Source organism: Pagrus pagrus, assembly GCF_965226575.1.
Source record: "Pagrus pagrus genome assembly, chromosome: 15".
In the NCBI taxonomy this organism is placed as follows: Eukaryota; Metazoa; Chordata; class Actinopteri; order Spariformes; family Sparidae; genus Pagrus; species Pagrus pagrus.
Genome location: NC_140199.1, coordinates 28,157,547 through 28,171,997, shown reverse-complemented (window position 1 = coordinate 28,171,997; position 14,451 = coordinate 28,157,547). Strand labels below are relative to the sequence as shown.

The 14,451-nt window shown below is 41.0% G+C and overlaps 1 protein-coding gene across 1 annotated transcript; it reads right to left on the bottom strand.

Moving 5' to 3' along the window:
• Positions 1-9,084: 9,084 nt before the first annotated feature.
• tlx1 (T cell leukemia homeobox 1) lies at positions 9,085-14,197 on the bottom strand (the record flags this gene model as incomplete). Its single annotated transcript, XM_084375271.1, has 3 exons — positions 9,085-10,227; positions 11,969-12,206; positions 13,756-14,197. The coding sequence occupies 3 exons, from the start codon at positions 14,195-14,197 to the stop codon at positions 10,017-10,019; spliced, it is 891 nt and encodes a 296-aa protein (XP_084231397.1). The 3' UTR covers positions 9,085-10,016.
• Between the last annotated feature and the right edge of the window lie 254 nt (positions 14,198-14,451).

Sequence of the window (14,451 nt, the reverse complement as noted above, 5' to 3'; positions counted from 1 at the left end):
CAGCATCATAGCAACAATGTCATGTAACATTATCTATCAATATTACCTAGCAAAGCTTAACATCATGAACTACAAAAGTATCATTAAAATGCATGGTTTTACATAAAACGGCATCAAATTTTTTCGCCGGCCTATACAAGGGCCCAATTAGATTTCTTTTCATGGGGCCCAAAATCCCTGGCGGCACCCCTGGTTGTCATGTAGGCTATAGACTGATTGCCTTGGCTTGCATCCATGTAATATTGTAATGTTATAGGCCTACTGCATATTGAGAAAATGTATTTCGGTATTGTGCAACAATCGGGAGATGGGGACCCCCCCCCGAATATTGATGGGTATTTCGCACACTGGTCACAGCAGGTAACCAAATGCACCAGACGCAATACATTGTCATCTGGGACAATGTGTCATTCCACCGTGCTGCTCTGGTCCAGAACTGGTTTCAACACCATCCACAGTTCACAGTCCTATACCTTCCACCATACTCTCCTTTTCTTAACCCAATCGAAGAGTTTTTCTCTGGAAGGTTTACGATCTCCGGGCCCAGGCTCAGGTACTCCTCATTCAGGCCATGGATGACGCCTGTGACCAAGTCAACGCCGTAGCTGTGCAAGGGTGGATTAGACATTCAAGGCAGTTCTTCCAACGTTGTCTTGCCAATGAGAATATCGCCTGTGATGTGGATGAAATTCTCTGGCCAGATCCAGCTAGGCGAAGAGATAATGGCTGCGTTTCCCAGATTCGTTAAGAAGCTCTTAAGTGCTAAGATCTTCTTAGGAGCGCTCTTAGGAACGCTGTGAAAGAAGGATGCGTTTCCCAGAGTCGCTCTTAGCTTAAGAAGATCTTTCACTAAGAAGGAAATGTAAGATCGAGCTGACCCACTCTTAACAGCCTTCTTAGCGACCAAATGCTCAGTGATCAAGCCGCGTCAGGGAAATTTATATCATCCACTTTGCGAAATAATAAAACAATGCTCAATGTTGAAATGCGCTCATAGCTGCGGACCACTGGCGCAAGAAAAAAAAAAAGAAAATGGTAGATGAAAAAAAAACCTTTTTATTGAATTACACGTTTAAGTTTTCCACAACATCTGCATATATGAGTTTATAGTACTACACATAAAAAAACAACAACCCTGTGGCATTTCACAGATATCAAGGGAACAGATGTATTAAACTCAGCTGAACCTCATCCAGAGAGGCTTCACCTGCTACTCTACAGTATATAAATGCGTTGCCAAAGTCCGCGCGTTTGAGAAACCATGGCTGCAATACAGCACATTCTCGCTGCGAACCAACAGCGTCGCCGTGCGCGAAGCCAGACGGTTTACATAAATGCATACGTGCGTCAGCACTTCTCCCCACTGGACGTGCTGTCAGACCGGGCTGTCCAGGCAAAGTACCGGCTGCCCCGTGCGGAGATCCAACGGCTGATCACTCTGTGCTGCACCTCCGGGCTGAAAATTGCAGCGGGTTGCTCTCTGGATGTGTGGAGACACCAGAGTGATCAGCCGTTGGATCTCTTTGCCTGGACAGCCCGGTCTGACAGCACACACACACACACACACACACACACACACACATAAAGAGGTGGGTGATCGATCTGCCTGGCATCGATTGATTCAGCACAGCAGCGCCGCGGTGGACAGCTCCCACTAAGAGCTTCTTAAGAAGCTTCTTTGGCTTGATCTTAAGGTTCTCCTAAGAAGGCAGTTAAGAACGCATCTGGGAAACACCCGTATCTTAGTGCTCCTTCTTAGCCGAACCCTTCTTAAGAGCCTTCTTAAGTCCTTAAGAACGATCGAATCTGGGAAACGCGGCCAATGTCTAGTATTTTCTATACTGTATTTTCTGTTTTCTTTATCAGATTTTTTTATTTTATTATTTCTGTAATTCTTAACCTGGCCCTAAGCAGAATTTTATTTTGAGGCCCCTCCCTTTACAAAATGACTGTATCACGAAATGCCATTTAGGTTTACAATCTTTATTAGTAGGAACAAATCAAATGAACAGCCTCTTTCAACAATGGAACAAGCCTTTTACAGATGCAGGCTGCTTCAATAGACAGGGTGCTTGATGGCTCTTGTGAGGTACTGGCCGCTGGCTCCGTGTCACCCTTGGTAACAAACTTCAGCATGGACCCTGTTATGACAAGAAATCCATCATACAAACAGATTATTAAGATTTGTTTTGGTCTTAATGGTAAATTACACAATGAAATTAATGTAAATACTAGCCTCACAAAGATTTAAATGCAATTAATGCAAATACGACTACAACTAATAATAATATTATGATTTGATTTGATGATATTTCTATATTTGAATATTTTTCTATACTTATTTTTACATTTTGTACTTAAGTTCTATATTCCTACACTGCTGTTTGCTGCTGCAACGCTTTAGATTTCTCCATTGTGGGTCAAATAAAGGATTATCTTAATTTTTCTTATCTAATCTTATATGACTGTTATGAATTAAATTCACCAAGAGATGGCGACATTTTACCTCCATAAAAATAGCCCAAAACTTCTATTGATAGCATAGATTGATAGGCTATAAACCTGAGCCAACATACCACCACCAACTGGTCAGTTAACTGCTCCTTTTTCAACAGAGGTGAATGTAGATGCAGTTAACAGGACATTCAATAAATGATAATCAGGGCCGCTGGAAAGTTTAATCTCCAATCCACATCTGGACGGAATTATCCTCTCTTCTGTCTCATGATTAGCATGCTAGCAGCTGAGGTGTTTATGCCACAACATACCCACCTTCAAGTGAAGCACGAGCCTCTTCTTGTTTTGACTTTGTCTTTCTTTTGCTTGCTCCCGATTCATATTGCCGTTTGGACGCCATCTCCCCACCTGCATCCAACTGCCTGTCGCGCATCTGACCACTGATTGGTCAGATGCTGCGTGCTGTCAATCATTGCGGCAACGTGTGCGGTGTCAGACTACTCGTCTCTTTTTTTCTCTCTCTCCTGCCTCGGGCTGAATTGGTGCTCTACGCGCGCCTCACGGCAGCGATGCGCATACTTTGCGCATTTGCAGAGAATGCGTCCCCTTGCGCAAAACGGGGCCCCCCACGGATCGTGGGGCCCTACGCACAGCGCGTGTTCTGTGTTTAGGGAGGGGCGGCGCTGTCCTTATTTGAACATAAATATATTTCTCCTTCAGTCATATCCGCTCTTCTTTCAACACCGAGCAAGAGCTAAAGGACAGATAAATGAAATAAAATGAGCCTTTATAAAATAAATAAAAAATAACCTTTGTAAAGGATTTTTACCAAAATATGCCTTATAAGAATACATTTGAGCATTAACCAACATTTCACATGAGCTAATGACATTAAAACGTTTACCATAAACACATAAACAGACTCAAAGACTATTGTTAGCTCATCACCACCACCATGAGGCCAAACATATCTGCACACTACATGGAAGCTAACATTTGCATGGCTATTAGCGTATGACAAATTAGCATTTTTCCATGTTAAAACAAACAAATTACACATGGCTGAACATAAAAACATGTTGTTTACACAATACCTTCTTCCCAATTCCAGCTGGGTGCTTAACCATATGATGTAGAACCCTTTAGGAGCAGAATTATCATGCCTGACCGCACCGTTTGCCGTCTGCTCAGAGAAACGTAAAGAAAACCGTCCTTACAGACACGGGAGCTTGCTACTTCCGCCGCCCGATCGCCAAAATAAAAGCACACAGGAAGTGAATACCTTATTAACAGAAACGTCATTTAAGAGTTACTTACTCCCACCAATATCCAGTGAGTAATAAATTGTCCCAGGCATTTGGTACGCAAATGGTTAACAGATCTTGTTCTCTGTCCCGCCATAAACCAATATTGCCAGTATTGGTTTTGTGTTTTCTTGCTAATGTGTGATAGGCTGGCTCATGAATGTGGGTTGGCTGTATGTATAAGCTACATCCTGGTTGAATTCATTTGCACCCAGGGATAAATAATGTCAGAAGGATGTCTCATGTTGATTCAGTAAGTCACAGTAGGCTACTTACTTATTTGTGACATGCTCTATCAAAATCTGCCGGATGTCGCAACGGCATATTTTAGATAAAGGTGGATCTGCTCTCAGGAGACTGAAAACATGGCTCAGAACCACAATGACATAAGTGAGACTGAGCAGTGTTGCTGTGTGCCATGTCCACAATATTATGTGATTATGTGAAACAAATAATTCATTTCTGTTACAGACAGGCGTAGACATGTGTTTGGTTCCTTCAAATAGGAGTAAGGCAGCGGACACTGAGCTGTTTGTGTGTGGTAAATGGTAAATGGACTTGCATTTCTATAGAGCTTTTCCAGTCTTCTGACCGCTCAAAGTGCTTCATAACACTTGTCATATTCACCCAATCACACACACATTCATACACTGACAGCGGAGGCTGCCATGCAAGGCGCCAACTGTTCATCAGGAGCAATTTGGGGTTCAGTATCTTGCAGTGTGGATAGTATTTTTCAATTTTCTTTGTGTAGAGTTTTTCTCAATTGTTTACACACATTTTCTGAAAGCATGCCTCATACTCTCAGAACTCTACACACAAATCAAAAAACACACACAATGGGCAAAACCCCTCACTTCTCCTGCAAAATGAAACTTTACATTCAAAACAATGTTATTTCTTCTCAAAATGATATTTTGTTTTCAAATGACACACACAAACTGTAGCGGACCCTTGGCGTCCATAAATGAGGCGGAGAGATTCAAACGGGTGCTTAAATTTTATTGCCTGCTGTAGCACCGTAAAAACTATTAAAGAAAAATACAGAAAGAAAAAAGGAAGATTAGATTAAATACATAAACATTTAATTCACAATTTCCAAGCCCTCATTCAACAGAAAAATTAAAAGATACATTTATTGAAAACATTTACAATCATTACTAACTCCATTCACCATATCAAACAGTATTGGCGGCATCCCTCAGGATAAATAAATCCAGACCACCCAAGAATAAAAGTAATTCTAAATTTGAGTCAACATACCTCGTTCCACTATACCAAGGGAGCTATTTGTTTGTTGTGCTGAAGGTGCCGTCTGAAGAACCATCCTCCTAATAACAATAAACAAACTTAAAACAGACCGCAGCACCTAATCAACATAAAGATGGTACGTGATTACATTGCGTGGTTAAAAGCAAACTTACTCGGGGAGCCACGCATAATCCAAGCAGAGAGAAACTCAGCAGCACAGACGCCGCGCCAACCCAGCAGAGACAAAGGAGAAAGGTGATGGAGATGCGCACAGGTGAGGATATGCACATGGGGGGCTTACAGGGCTCATAGTCTCCTCCCTTTTATACCTTGCATCATCATGTCGCCCTTTTATGCTAAAGCTCTGATTGCTAATTGTAAAACTGTGTGACAGGTGTTTGCCCATGTGATGAGTCAGTGTGCATAGTAGGGCAATTAACTTTAGAATTTTGAATAACAGTGTGTTCCTTGTGAAAACAAGAGATTTTCCCCATGGAAATTGTGCCAAATGCAGAGAATTGTGCGTAGTGTTCTTAAAAAAAGTGTGTTTTAGAACTGCAATTTGAGTGTAAAGCAGGAATTGTGCTTGTAGTTTAGCAGAATTGGTTCAGGGGGTTGGTGCACAAGTTTCATGTTGAGGTCATTGTGTCTCAAGTACCAGTAATTGTGTGTAAACAATTGAGAAAAACTGTAAGCCTAGATGTAAATACTAATGTACAGATCATTGGTTTGAAAAAGCAACAGTACCTGCCTTAAACTGTGTCTTTCAAGGGTCCATACCTCCATTCAGCTGACAAATTTGACTGAAGAATTTCTTGTTGTGTGATCACAGTACACCAAGTCTCTGTTAAACTGCCTTCTTAATGGTCATTGCCCTTTAAAATAATTTAATCAAACGATAAAGCGTTGACCATTGAGCTTTGCTGTTCACTTGGACTCATTTGTTCTGAGCTTGGTTAAATTAGGCTTGTGACAGTGGTAATGCAACTTGTGCAATTGCTCTCCGCTCTCTCTTTCTGCCTTTCTGGTGCCAGCAGACACCCAGAAACATCCCGACAGGACATGCTCTGCAAACGCTTTGCATTTCAATATATGTGATGTCCTCTGTCCCAACCAATATCAAAACCAAACCTATTTCCTCAGCAGATAGATTTATTTATCCAAGAGCATTAGTGAGGTCCAGCACTGATGTTAGGCGATAAGGTCTGGTTCACAGGGTTCCAATTCATCCCAAAGGTGTTGGATTAGGTGGAGGTCATAGCTGCTGCTGATAATAACAATGACAATAATAATAATAATAATAATATGTTAATATATACACATACGTGGGGTGTATTGGAATTGACAGTGCATGCTGAGTCAGCTGTATGGCAGTGTCTATATGTCTAGAGACAGAGAGAAGAATCCTAGAAGGTTTCCACCAGCTCAGTGCAGATAGCTTTTAGTGAAAGATGAAATTCTCCTTACATTCCACTTCAACCTTTTAGAAAGCTGTCCTGGAGAATTTCACTTCACAGCACACACGCACACGCACACACACACACACACACACACACACACACACACACACACACACACACACACACACACACACTGCTAAACAGCTGGCTCAGCACGCACTGCTGACTCCTATACACATCCCAAAACTGTGTATGAACATATTCTCACTCTCAACTTAGATCGGAAGTTGAAATCTTAATTTGACTTTCTCAGAGGCACCACACTTTGTAGAAATCCCTCCTATTATGTGGGACTATATTGTGAGAGCTGACTCTCCTGCAGAATTATCTGTTTCTTGTCTTCTGTCCCACATGGCAACTGTCAATGTAATTACATTTCAGAATGCCACTTTTTCAGCCACCTGCACTCTGGAGAACAGTTTGATGAATGGGAGGAATGCAGAACTGTGGTTTGGATGCTTAAAGGACTGTAATTTGGAAACTAAACATACAGGGATTTTAGAATAATGGAACAGTATTTGTAGTGTGTGAGCCCATTTCAAAACAAACAAACTCAACCTCCCTACACACAAATGCTTTAGAGATTGTTAGAGTGAAAATATGGAGGGCACATAAATGACATGTTATCGAGGTGAGGAGGTTTGACACATCATCCCAAAAAGGTCTTACTTTGGATTTTGATTTGAAACCCTTCTTACAGTTCATTTAATCTTATTGTTTTCATTTCATTTATTTTCACGGTTTTCTTTTCATCAAACACACAACAGTAATTTCTGCTTTTAGGGATCTTGATCAAAACACAACAAAAGTGTAACCAGTGTGGGATCCTGGGAGTTATTGTTTTCATTGTTAAACAACCACCATTGCTGATGAAAATCTATGTACTTAATGTGACTCAAATGTTCACGGACGAGATGATGTAATGTTTTAAAGTTTGATTCACATTAGGTTAAGTAAGGTTCATCTACTTGCTTGCTCACTCTCTGACTCTCCAGGAAGTTATAGCACAGGCAACCGAATGAAACACACCGTTACCTTGAATATAATAAGACTTTCTCTGGGTTGGAAACATTTGGGATAATGTATGTACACAACTCAACAAAAAATATAACAAAGGTCTGGTCCTTTTGAGACATTTAAATGCAGAAATGTTACATATTATATCTTTATTTATTGGTTAATTATTGAATTTGATTGCATTTTATGTTTGTTTTTTACGTGTGATTTTCCTGTTTCCTGTTTTTTTTTATTTTTTAAACCACACTCATTTTGGGATTTGGAACAGGGCAGATGTAACCAGCAAATGGGCCCCAAGCACCCCCCTTGTAAGCAAAATCATTCCCCATCTCCATCCCATGGTAGCAGAGAGAGTGCAGGGACAGAGGGGTTGTTTAGTTGAATTTGTTAGCCTAGTCAGCCTAGTCAGTCAGGTTTGTGAAAAGTTAGAATCTTGAACCCAGACTATGGCACTAAAAACAAAAGCACTGAGTGTTTGCTAGTCAAGGGTGGCTGAAATAAACCAGGTCCATCCCCTTGTTAAGAATAAACAGTTTGCTTACAAATGTATCAAACAAGTGTGACAATGTGAAAGGGTCCGCTTATATTGATGATCGTACAGAGATCATCTTATTTTGCAGCTCCCTTTATAGTGAGTTTCAGCTCTTTGTTTAGCTGTCTATAATGTTACAGTCTTGATTCACTCTTGTTGCTCTCACAGTGTCATTCTCAGCCTCAGTAGGCGCTGTTTTCAGAGAAAAGGCTCTAAAAACCTACTGTACACTACCTGCTCAGCAACAAACAGTGGACATTTAGCAGCTGGAGAACCATGTATTCCCCTCAGGAGTGAGACCAAAAGGCAGAGCTACAAGAGAGTGAACACTGGACCTAACATTCATTAAGTGGACAAAAACAGGACTCAAAATGAGTGAGCGTGTTGCCCTGTAACTACTGGATGTGTCCATAATCTAGTAACACTTTATAATTGCCATCATTAAAAAATTGTAAATGTGTGGTTAATTCAACTTAAGTTAGTTAAAAAAGACAATGAAATGTTTTCTAAACCATTAATGAAGTAATTGTAAAAGTTTAAAAACATAAGCTGCAACTTTACAATAAAAAAGTGGTTTAAAGAAGGTTTATAATACAAAATATATATATTGTCAGCATTTCATTGTTTGTTAACAGTGAAATAACTATTATATTAACTATAATCTTTGCATGTATTAATGATGGCTGTCATTAAGTGTTAATGGTGGGAACAAGAAACACTGGACTGATATTTCTTTAATAATTCTTTGCTTTTAAGTTTACCCTTACTGACATACAGTGTGACACAAAAATGCACATATGTCAAAGAGTAAACATGTATTTCCAATTAACAAATAGTTATGGATGACAAATGTAGAATATTCATACAAAATAGATTGTGTATTTACCTGCATTATCAAAACTGCAGAGAACAAAATGAATTTCAGTGTCCAAATTATTGAACACACACACACACACACACACACACACAGACACACACACACACACACACACACACACACACAGACACACACACACAGACACACACACACACACACATACACACACACACACACACACACACACACACACACACACACACACACACACACACACACACACACACAATGCAATACAATGCAATGGCAGATAAGGATAAAAAGATTATAACTGGTCTTTGTGATTGGTCAGGTTGTTCATGTCTGAGATGCTCTGCTTATAAACACAACACAGCACAGTGGTGAGAGAGAAATAGGAAAATACAGTTTGTAAAGTGTTTACAAAAATAAAAGTCCATGGAAAGGTGAAATGTGATAAACCTTGGTCAGAAGTGGCCATTGTTAGATGTAGCCACAAAGTGCCAGTATATATTATTTTTCTCCTAAAACGATGTCTAATGGTCCAATTATTTCGAAATTCTAACATCGTTTAATAGACAGATATCCTCCATATGCTGCTGTAAATCATCACATAGAGTCCTCTTCATTGTGTCAGGTAACGTGTCGGATTATGTTTCAATTTATATAAAGGTGCTAAAACAAGTGCCCTGTTTTGCAGTTGAGTAAAAAGTCCATTAACATGGCAGATAAACACAGATAGACAGTGATGACAGAGATGATCGCACGTCACACATCACATCTTTCTGTCAGACATCAAATATGGAAATGTGCTGTTTATGAAACATGGAGTCCTCATGGGTAAACTATAATGATACAACAAATCCTGCTCCTCTGGCGCTCATTGTTCATCGTGATGGCCCTGAATATTTGCAGCACGTCCGCCTGCTCCCTGCAGGGCTGTAGCAGGGATTCAGTCCAGACCTCCGAAGGATACAGATGTTGACCCCCATTATGGGAGCAGTGCTGAGGGACCCCATGTGTACATGTTTGTTGTTAGCCCAGCGTCTGTGGGAAATAAAAGAGGAGACGATCTTCATTCAACAGTGTCCTGCATCGAGCCTCGTCTATACGTCGCTCCTCAGCGGGCTACGGTCCATGTCTCTGCCCGTGTGTTGGCTCTATTCGCATGACGACACGCTGCTGATCTTGGCGGTGTTTTCGGTCCAGGGCTGCAGGTTCTGCAGGGCGTACAGAGAGCTGTTCTGCAGGCACAGTGGGTCCGGGGTGACCGGCTGGTTGATGGTGTTCTGGAAGGCCTCCTGTTGCAGCTGCATGAGGATCCGGTTGGCCTGCTGCCGCTCCGCCTCCCGCTCCTCCGCCGTCTGTCGCCTGCAGCAGCGACAAGGAAACAGCGGAGGCGATGACACATATGTAGGCCTGGGTGTACCATGCAAGTGTCTGCACTGCACAGAATAAGATCACCCCTGTAACTTCACAATCTTTGAATTATTACAAAAACTTTATTATCGTCTTCAAGACAAAAAAAAAAATAACAGGCATACTAAAACAAAAACTACATTTGTAGTAGCCTATAAGGATATACCAACACAAATACACTGTCAGTCCAATGACTGGGTATCAGTGTGTGTGTGTGTGTGTGTGTGTGTGTGTGTGAGAGACAAATGGCATACTGAAATCTACGCAGTCAGTCGCATCAGATTGTCAGCTCATTTTTAAAGCATATTCTCTAATGTTACGTGAACGATTTCTGAAATATTCAGAGAAATGCGTATAATAAGGTTTACATTGTAATGCCTTTTAGAAATAAAGCAAATAACAAAATGACAATAATGAAAATAAGGAAAAAAATAAGGCATTAATAACAATGCAGAAAAATGCTCAGTATTTGAAAGGCCGTTTTGATTAGTCTTGTCAGGCCCATATTTTTGTTTACCGTCCACAACTTTTGCGCATTCTGTATCCGTTAAGATTTTTTTAGGTGAAATAATTTGTAAAACGATGGATCAAAATATGACAATTATGGAGATACTATTGCAGTCTTATAACTTGACATGTTTGTTACCTTTTGTCTATGAAAATATTATTCTATCAAAAAAAATACACCAAAACCGGTTATCTTATTCATGGAAAATACTGATTCCATTTATTTTATAAATATATGACACATTCAAGGAGGTTTATAATGTGGCTAAAAGTATTTTATTTCTTTAATGAAGAAAGGAGCTGTGTGATGCTTTATTACTCTAAGTGACACTATAGCTATTTAGTCAGTTTTCAATAGCCTGGTTCAAGCTTTCCATGTTTCCTTGCGCATAAGGAGGCAGCAACAATACAGCTGAATCAACAAAAAAACAAACAAATAAAAACATTATGACCTTCATGAAGGAAGGATTTATAGAAGACTGTTGTATTAGACTAGTTGTATCTATCTGTCTAATAAACTGGCACCAGAGTGAATGTTTGTTTGTTTTGTTATGTTTTAGTGTAAAAGTGCATTGAGCTGTCAGCTAAGGGAGCACATCATGATAGACAGAGGGAGATAAAAACAGTCACTTATTAATATATAATCCTCACATTGTGTGCACTTAAATTTAGGTGGTGATATAACAGTCAGTTAAAACCATTTTCATCATGAAAAAACACTGGAAGAGCCCGAACGGCACTTAAAAACCAAATGGGCTTACAACCCAAAGAATGCCGGGCCTCTTTGAAGGGTTAGTGGCTCTCACAGTATGTTAAGAAGTCACCATATGATCTGTATAGTACGGAAGCGTATTGCTGCCACACGATGAAATGACATTTTACTGTAATAACATGAACAGTTACCAGGCCATAAGATTAATAGGGGATGGAGTATGGGTGGGTGAAAAAATTAATCATTAATGAGGAACATATTAATGACATAACCTGAAATGGACTCCAGCAACAGAAACATTAAGTGCGTGCCCCCGTAAGAGAGTCGATGCTCGCGCCAGAGTACAGTTTAACGAATCTCCCGACTCCCGAATCCATCCATCTATCTTATTATGCCATTTCCTTGTGCAACCTCTGTGTTGTATAACCACGAGTAGATTACCTTGTACCTTCTAATATAAAAACATAATTTCACCTCCATTTGGTGCGTCTGTTTTGGAACCAGGTTTTGACCTGCGCGTCTGTCATCTTTAGGGCCTTGGCGAGGGCGGCGCGCTCAGCAGACGCCAGGTACTTCTGCCGATGGAAGCGTTTCTCAAGCTCACAGATCTGCAGCCGGGTGAAGGACGTCCGAGGCTTCTTCTTCTTAGGAGGCGTCCGGTTCTGGTAGGGATGACCTACACGACGTGTTACAGTGAGGGGTGAGAGGGACACTGGACACGACAGCACAGGAGGACCAGAAAGGAAAAGACAGCACAAGTCAGGACAGGACAGGACAGGACAGGACAGGTCAAAGCAGGGTATGTAAGACCAGCAGACAATAACAATGAAAGCGCTGACAGAGCAGCAGCATCAGCAGCATCAGCATAGGCATCTTGCAAGATACAGCTCTCAGGAAAACCTAAAATCTTTAATCTGGAAAGTATTAAATATAGCGTTCTGATATAAACAGCAGGGTTGCAATGGTATGAGAATTTCACTGTGACGTCCTATCAGAAAAGATCACGGTTTTACAGTATTGCATAATAATAATAATAATAATAATAATAATAATAATAATAATAATATCAATTGTCATCATTTACAATTAACCTTGAAGGAATAAAAACAGAGGGATTTTCTGGGTGATAAACACTTTATTATTTCACAAAAATGTTAGTACGAACAAAAACTTGATATAAACTTGAAATATAGGCTATGTATATATTTTTTTCAATAGAACTGGTAGATTTCAATATTGTAGATAAGTAAATGTAGCGTACACGTTATGATAACTAATCAATCTTTCATACCCTGGTAAACTGAAGTGGGTATACTGCTGCAACCCTATGACGGTCTGTAGCCTTATGTCCTATTAAAATCAATGTAGGACTGTACTGAAAGTGTTGCACTGCATAATTCACTGTCCCGTGAATTCATTTGTTTATTTACCTCATGACACCATCGGAGACGTGTGTGTTTAATTTTGCTTTGGATGCTTACATGGAAACGTGATGCAGTGATTTTGCGATAAAAGCTTAGAGTGAAGTAAAGTGGCAGCCCTGCAGGCAGAGCAGGCGAAGAAACACACAGAAGACTGCTGAGCTTTAGAGGAGACAGATACATTTTTCAACTCACTTGCTCCAGCACCATACACAACAAGTACCGCGCATCATTATTAAAGACCAAACAACGCCTTAAAGAGGCCTCGGTCTATAAAGCAGGTTTAATAACAATACACAAGAGGGAGTAATTCACTCAATATCTTACAGTAGCCTATAACTGTTCTGACAGAGATGTGTCGTTATAAAAAAGATTGGAAAATATCCCTTTTATAGTCTTTTAATTTGTATTTTTTAATGTTATTTGGGGTTTTTCAAATATGACAAATGTGCCCCTGACACGGTTACCTGGGCTAGTCTTGATTTGATTTGAAACTTTTGGTCGCAGAGGCAACAATCAGGCTAAACGTGCCCAAAATGAGAATCCTTTTGATGATACCTCTAATTATGACTGACTAATAACCATATCATGTGAGTCAGTAATCACTGATACACACAGGAGCTTTTTAGAATGTAGTCAGTGGATGTGTTTCAAGCTTTAGCGTTTGTGTTAAATTTGCAAAAGGATTAGTCAAACTATTTAAAACAAAAAGCTACAGCCTCAATTGCATTTTTAAAAATGCAAAATCTTTTTAGTCTTTAAAATGTAGATGTGTGAATATTGATAGGCCTATTATATTGTATTATACTATTTTGTTTTATTTTATTTTGTATTACCAACCTGTGAACCTGTCTTTGGTGTAGCGTCGGTTGCTCTCCATCCAGGGGAACGTCAACGCCGTCAGGTTGTTGATGGTCCCACCCACCGGCGGCACGGACGGGTTTCCGCAGCTGCGGGGCCGGTGCGCAGGGACACGGATGACCCCGGCGGCGTTCAAGTTAGTCCCGTTGGCATTCACGCCCATGTTCATGTGATAAGCCCCGCCGAGGGAGGCCATTCCGCACGAGCTGGCGGTGGCGTTATATCCGCTGTTACCGCAGGTGAAGCCACCGCTGCTCCCACTGCTGTTATAGGCCGCTTGACCATACTCCGGCTCGTGCATCCTCACGCCCAGCATGCAGCTCTGCTCCACGTTACTGAGGATCTGATCAATACCGAAGCTGATGGGCTCCACGTGCGTGTGGTGCTGCAGATGCGCTCCCAGTATCCCTATGTGATCCATGGCCACCGCGACCCCCCGCTCCGGCGCGAGGAACAGAGGTTGCTCCGCGCGCCGCTCGCTGGACTATTCCTTTTAGGCTTCTTCTGCTTGAGCTCCGGTCGTTATCTAGTGCGGACGGTCATGTGTGAGGCTGTCTGTGTGCTGTGCTATGTGGGCTGTCTGTGAGTACGCAGACCCCCCCCCCCTCCCCCCCCCGTGCTGTGGGAGGACATCAATCAAACTACCAAATAGACAGCGCGAGATTAAGACACAGT